This window comes from Haematobia irritans, chromosome 1 (genome assembly GCF_050003625.1).
Source record: "Haematobia irritans isolate KBUSLIRL chromosome 1, ASM5000362v1, whole genome shotgun sequence".
NCBI lineage: Eukaryota > Metazoa > Arthropoda > Insecta > Diptera > Muscidae > Haematobia > Haematobia irritans.
This window is the reverse complement of record NC_134397.1, coordinates 117152763-117160756: the sequence shown is the minus strand read 5'-3', so window position 1 is coordinate 117160756 and position 7994 is coordinate 117152763. Positions and strand designations below refer to the sequence as shown.

General features: G+C 34.4%; 1 protein-coding gene across 2 annotated transcripts in view; it reads left to right on the top strand.

Moving 5' to 3' along the window:
* The first annotated feature begins 5215 nt into the window (after positions 1-5215).
* abd-A (abdominal A) overlaps positions 5216-7994 on the top strand; it is a 68120-nt gene continuing 65341 nt past the window's right edge. For both annotated transcript variants that reach the window (XM_075291473.1, XM_075291471.1), the window contains exon 1: positions 5216-6150. In XM_075291473.1, the coding sequence (XP_075147588.1) occupies positions 5216-6150 (935 nt within the window). The remainder of the gene's footprint in view (positions 6151-7994) is intronic.

Genomic DNA, 7994 nt, shown 5'->3' with positions numbered 1-7994 from the left:
AAAGAAAAAAATATTTAAATTTAACCGAAACAAATGGAAATCTTTTCTAGAAAAATACCGAATTTTTGAAAATGTTTGATGAGAAGCGTTATAATGCATTAAAAATCATAAAAAAGTTAAAAATTATTTATTTGTCAAAATATCACAAAATTTCTTAATTCACATCCAAAACACTGAATTCACCTCACATCTTAAGAAGTGATGCAAATTCAGAGTAGCGGCTGCTGAAATTGTGGACATCCGTCCTATGACAAGCCCATGTTAAATTCATCACTTCTGCGTCAATTTGGCACCACTTCCGGATCCATAAAGAACATTTTCATTACTTTTTTGGCGGCGCTCTTTTTGCTGGGATATTATAAAGCAATAACCTCCATATAGGAGGTTTGCCTAAGTGGCAGCTATCATTTTGCGCGGTTTAGAAATATCCGCGGAAAATACTTTATAGCACTTTTTAAGGATGCTATTTTGCATATTTAGGAGACATCACAAAAGATTATGTTGTGCTACATTTGTTAATAATCTGATAATAATATTGGTCTATAGAGTACATATATCTATAGGAGCTGGAAAGTTTAAAAATATCTTGTAATATATTGGAAAATAATTTATGAATGAGGTCATATGACTATGTTTACGATTAGATACAAGATTTTTATCTAAACTGAATAAATATATTCGAAACTAGATAACATATTACAAAGCAAATAAAATTTATCCCTGTATTAAATTGCATAAAGATCAGATCAAAATTGCAACTTCTATGTTATGAAACAGATGGAAGGACAACCAGAGCTTGACTCTTTGAGGCAGCGATGCCAATTCGTTACTACTTGGGGCATTATTTGGGTAGTATAATTATACTTAACCACCGACGGTATTTAAAGGCATATAAAATAATAAATTACTGAAATATTATTTTTTGTTGTTTTTTTTTAGTTTCTTTTCCAATGAACTAAAGTTACCTAATGGGATCTTGACTAAGAGTTATGACGTAAGTGACGAATGCTGAAGTTTTAAGGGTCACTGCATTGATTTTTCTGTCTTTAATGTCTGTCTGTTGTTTCCTATCGTTCCTTAGGAACTATACGCACATTCCTTACGTGTGGTCGTAACGATTTTTTGCAAATTATTTTTACTAATTTATACTAAATTCAAAGTTGTACACTTTGCCAGCGGCAAATAGATAGTCACTTGCTTATGAAATACGTTTTTCACTTGCGGTAAATAAATTCATCTATACTTCTCCATTAGTTGTTTACTGCCAAAAAACAAAATCAGTTGCAAATTTTGTTTGCAAAAATTCCATTTATGTTATTTTTATACACGCAAAAAAATGTTTATCGGACCCAAGTTTTTCTATATAGCAAATTAATTGAGGTTAAATATATATAAATTAGATTTTGTTTGTCTGAAGTTTCTTTTTATGCAAAAGTAGTATACCTTTTTGTGTACCGTCGGACATAGGTTAGGTTAGGTTAGGTTAGGTTAGGTTAGGTGGCAGCCCGATATATCAGGCTCACTTAGACTATTCAGTCCATTGTGATACCACATTGGTGAACTTCTCTCTTATCACTGAGTGCTGCCCGATTCCATGTTAAGCTCAATGACAAGGGACCTCCTTTTTATAGCCGAGTCCGAACGGCGTTCCACATTGCAGTGAAACCACTTAGAGAAGATTTGAAACCCTCAGAAATGTCAACAGCATTACTGAGGTGGTATAATCCACCGCTGAAAAACTTTTTGGTGTTCGGTCGAAGCAGGAATCGAACCCACGACCTTGGGTATGCAAGGCGGGCATGCTAACCATTGCACCACGGTGGCTCCCGTCGGACATAGACTCTAATGACATAAATTGTACACGTATTCTATACAAAATTAAATACGAATAATTGTACATTTATAGCTTTATATATTATAAATTTAGCTGCATAAAAAAATTATTCATAACTTTCGGCTTTGACGTGGAAGAGATGTGCTACGTTGTTTAAATTATTGAAACTGTTGGTTATTTTGCTTAGTGTATAAACGTGTGGACATTTCGATATATAATTTAGGTCATCATAAAACTAAATTCAAAATAATTGTTTCATAAATATAATGAAGACTTTCATACAGTTAATGATTGTCTTTTTTTATTTTGAATAAATGTCATATACGTTATCCTTGATATACACAATTCTTTTATATTGTTTTTTCCAGAGAAGTTTTTTCTACCAGTATTAAAACATAAGGAAAATGGTTTTATTTGTATTATTTTTTTAAATAACTATCAAGAACATACACTCAAAAAAAATACTTTCCACCGGAACGAAATTTTATACAAACGAAATTTCTAAATAGTATTTTCTCTAAGAGCAAATAAACCCGAATTTATGATAAGCGATTCAACGATTATCTGTAATCTTTTTTATTTACTTTTAAAGAAAATTTGTTAGCTTCAAAAGAAAACCTTAGTTATCTAATTTTTAAAAACATTTTATATCAAATAAAACCATTTTTCATAACATATAGCTTTTATAATTTCTTATGGAATTCTCTTAAGTTGCTCTTAAGTTATATATAAAAACCTAGTAATATTTGTATATTTAAACTAGTTTCGCTTTAATTATATTAATTTATATCTTATAATTTTTTATTGAAATGTGGTTTACTTTTGGGCAAAACTAAAACAAATATATTTAATTGAAGAAATTATGGAAAGCAACAATGATTTTTTTTGAGATCATAAAAACTAAGGAATTATTATATACATTTAAATGACCATTGATATATGAAGGATGTGACTGAAGCTTTGTAACGAAAAATTTAAAAAAAAATCCATTTTGTATAAAATTTTAAAATGTTATTTATTCGGACAAAATCTGTTTCATAATCTTTACCGGCTGCAATACATTTATATCGAAATGTTTTACAATTCTCGTAACATTGATTAAAGTCAATTTCAGGATGGGTTCTAAATTGCCTCAAACAGTTTCATTGGAACAGTTGCTTGAGTTTGCTGAACGGCCATAAAGCATATGGAGCGTATTAAGATAAATACAATGATTGCGAATTAATATTGGTTGAATTTCAGTGCTGTAAGCGACGGTTCAAAAACACAGTAGTAGTCAGTTCATATTTTTGACCTCAATTCACGTATACTTTAATGTGGCATTTGGCTCGGATGTCATTCCTTTGCAGAAAACTTCACCCAGAGAATGAATATGTTCGCCTCAAACATGTTTTAAGAGCAAAATGTTATTTTTGGGTGGTGACCATGTAACATGGCTTTCGCAACCATGTTATTTTCTCGGAAATCATGTATCTGATTTCGGCAAGCAGGTTATATTTGACGAGAAAATAACATTTTAGTAACAAACATGTTACATGGTCACCATACAAAAATAACATTTTGCTCTTGAAACATCATATTCCTTCTCTGCGTGCAAATAGAGTTTTTATTATGGTAAATCGAATGGTACATAGATAAATTTATCGGAGCTCAGAGTTTTGCCAAAAGTGTTTTCATATATTTTCCGAACCAAAAACTTTTGAACAAAAGTTAGGATCGAATGTAATCTTTACATTCACACCAATTTAAATTAAAACGATTAGAATCTCACTCCACATGGCATTCATTTCAGCCATACTATGCTTTACAAGACTCAAAATTTTGTTTTCGACACTTTTTAAATATGGACTATCATAAGATCGAATAGAAAAGAGTCACAGTAATTGAGTCATATTTGTGAAAATTGGCCAATACACGTAAAGTTATAGTACCAAAGGCAACATCTCATACAACAGAATTAAGCAAATTTTTAGTGCTTATTTCATTTTTATTTATACAAATAAAATAATAATAGGCAAATATTTGATCAAACTGAGTGTCGAACTTTATTCCAGGAGCATTTTGCAAAATACTCCTATTATGATTTTATATATCCAATATAAGCCAAAAATTTTTGCTGGTTTGAGTGTGACGGCAAATTCGTTTTTGATTTCTGTCAAATATTTGCCTAGTGTGAACGTACCGTAAGTAACATAATTTATTAACCTCACGTATACATATAAATGAATTAGTAAAATAAAAGTAAAAAATTTGATTTTATTGTTTATGACCAAAGTAATGCTGAAAATGCTTCTTAAATTGGTATCACCCATTACCGCTTTGAACACGGGTATAAATAATTGTGATCTTTGATGTGGGAGAAGTTCCCTATCTGAAAATGATTTAAAAAGGCTAAAGTTTCACTAATGAAAAATGCAAACTAGGTTTACTCACTCCAAACAAATTAAGATTACTTCGATTAGAGTCTTAAGCCGAAAATCACTGTTTTCCGACTTCAAAGCAACCCAATAATTAAAATTAGAACAATAACATACCTTAAATGTATACTGAAGAACTTACATCCGATATCGAGTTTATATAGGGAGGCATTTGAGATTTTTGGAACTGTATATGCCATGTATGTTCATACATCTCGTGGGAGCAGGAGAACTTCCATCCTATCAATCGGAGCAACTCAATTCTGTATTGGTTTCTTTCTATAGCCTGTTCGATTTTGTGTGTTGTTACTTTAGACTTAAACCGATTAATCGGCGTTCTTTGATTTTGAAAATCGACAGATTATTTTCAATTTCATATTTCAAGCAGAAATAAATCGACATCAAATTAAAAAAGATCATGTATGCTCACTGGCCACTTAATTAAAAACTCATAATAAGGGAGCCAATATAGTCCAACTTGGAAAAACCCCAATGTATTTGACCAATATTGACAGCAGGGAAATGTTAAATACAAATGTTGGTTTATATAGGTGTGTATACCCTCTACTATATTATTTTCTAGGAACCAAATAAATATTCATTCTAAATTTTCAAACTTAATACATTCCAGTTATATTTAAATGATTTCAATCATTGTTGCTTAACTAATTCTTCAATTAAATAAAACGAAATTCCAACATAATTTGTTAAATACCCATACAAAATATTTTTTTACAAAGTACATAGAATTCATAAATGCATCTGCAATACTAACTCGAACTCTAAATTTTAAAGCACATCCTGCAGTATAAAAAAAAAGAAATAACCAAAAAAACTACAGCATATTAATTTCTTACTCCTCCCTACACAATCTCTCTTTGTCTCACCAAAGTAATATCGATCAATACTAACCCCGAGCCACCTCATTCTTTGAAGAATTCAATACCCAATAAAACTATGTGCAATGTCAAAATTTGTTTTCGATAGTATGCTACCAAAGTATCCACAGTTTCAACCATTTATAAGTTCACATTTAACTACAACATCACAAAATTCATCATCAGCAGCTGTTGCCGCCGCCCTAGCCGTTGCCGCTGCCACCTCATCGACCGCCGTTAATTCTTCCAACGCCAATCATCACAACAACAACGGTCACAGCTCCAACAATAATTCCAATAGTCTTGTGGGACATTCGAACAACGTTTCCTCATCGTCGTTATTGTCATCGCCCAATACATCCGGTGGCCATCTGTCCAGTAGTCATTTGAATCAATCGTCAAATTCCCCGGTTTCGTCTTCATCGCCCAGTTCTTCGACGGCCTTTGGTAGTGCTCTTGGTCAGCATACATCATCACCACATCATCAGGCATCACATTTTGCCAGTGGCCAACATCATCAGTATTCGTTGACTGCTGCATTGCAATTGCAACAGCAGCAACAACAATTGCACATTAATAAATTAGCAGCCGCTGTTGCCGCCTCCACACAACAACATCAGCAACACCAACAACAGCTACAGCAACAAAGTAACGGTAATAGTTCCTCCTCATTGCATCATCAGCAACAACAACTTAGTCAACAGCAGCAGCAACAACAACTGTTGCTAACACCACCATCGGTACATAACTCACATACCGGCGACAGTAGTTGTTCACCCTCGCCCTCGGCTTCGTCGTCACTGCATCGCAGTTTAAACGACTCGTCGCCATCGTCATCGGCCCAGGTCGTTAGTGCCGCAAGTTCAGTGGCCGCTGCAGCAGCTGCCGCCGCCGCTGCTGCTTCATCGTCGTTTGCCATACCCACAAGCAAAATGTATCCATACGTCTCAAATCATCCCAGTTCACATGGCGGCCTATCGGGCATGCCGGGATTCACAGGCCTCGAGGACAAAACATGCAGGTAAGTTGATTGTGTGAAAAGATTATTGCAATTTTTAGTTTGACATGAGACGCTGGAGTTTGTCAAATTTTTCACAGGTTCTCCACAATATCTAGGCAATGTAATAGGAATTTCTTTAGGTCCCATGTCATATCCACCTATCGAGTGAAAGTTTATTTTTAGCTGAAGGTTCTCCCAACAGTTTCCCTGATCATTTGGTTCCACTTGACCACTGGCTTAGTGGTCACTTAACACATCATTTTTACTGATCATTTATTGCCAGTTCCGTGGCTTCTTAAGCCCAAAGACGATTCAGTTTATATAGACCTCTTTTGACTTCAGGAATTGTCAAAAAACGTAGATAACAGGAAGAATACCAATAAGAATTTGGATTACGGTATGAGTCAAAGAGCGTCGGAATACTGACTAGGAAGAAACGTTCCAATACTAACTTACCCCCTTTTTGTTAGAGAGATTTTAGCTGATTTTTTAACTGCAAGATCACCTACAGACACAGTGAGCAAACACTTGGCTGCTTCGTGCACTAGGAGATGTAGTAAAAAACAGTATCCCAGGTTTGGGTGGTTTACTGCATCGCTATTGTATCAGAGAGCACAGTGTCTCCACTGTGTGCTTCCCTACAGTTCCTCTTTCAGTGTACAGATTCTCCACTAGCGTTAGTTAATATCTGCCTCCAGGAAATTGCCTTCAGAACAAGTCACTCCTTTCAAATTGGACTTCAGATTTATGTTAAACGAATAACCCACCACAGTGGCAACACCACTGACATGAGAGCGTAGGCATTTCAGAAGCCGATATCATTCCGTTATCACAATGGACTGAATAGTCTAAGTGAGCCTGAATCTTAATCGGGCTGCCACTTTAACCATCATTCCGTTAATACAGCATTGAACTGGAGTATTAGGGGTAAATGAAAGAAAAAATACAGGTAATTGAACAGCTACCCAACAATAAAAATGAGTGTTTTAAATATAGCCGGAACTCGCCTTGCAAACCCGGTACGTTGTTTCTCGTTCTCATCTCCAATGTCTTTATCTTTAAAAGATTTTCATTTCTTTTTGTTCGACATAGGGCCTCTGATAAATAGAAATATTCAATAAACTTCCGTCGTCCTACTGACCACACTTCACGTATCGTGCTTCGCGTACTTATAGTGACCTCTTTTGTGAAGTCTAAGAACATTATTTCCAACATTGCGATTCTCCTTTGTTGAGGGTTTGTTGATTTGGTTTTCTTTTTCGAAGTTTAAATTCCTGCTTGAAGTATAAGATGTGCCATGGGTCCATCAGGAAGATCGACCATGTCCATCAGGAAGATGGTGATTCTCTGAGTACTGACGTGTTCAAAATACCCTTGAATAATCAAAACTATCTGCTGATTTTCTTCTTCTCTAATTTCTGACTATTTCTAGTCTTTATTCTCAAAACTAAGTAATCACTTGCATCATGTGCAAGTATCGTCGAAAAGTCATAAACTCTAAATATGTTAGCAAACACTCACTTGCTCTCTATAATCCCATTTAGGTGACACACTTATCACCTTAACGCAAAATAAATATCAAAGTATGTGAAAAATCTCATAAAAATTCATCTTACACGGCCACCAACCACAGAAAGACCTTCTTCCAATGACCTTATTGCTCTAATTAACAGATTATCCTAGAGAGATTACAATTGACAAACCTCAGAGGTCAATCCAGCCGAGAACAAACATAAATCAATTTCAGGCCATAGCTCATGACCAAACGAACATAAAATCCAACTACCAATCATACTAACCATTGAATAGAATCTCAATTTGTAGTCAATGGAAATGGAATGGCATTTATTTTATGTATTTGGGAT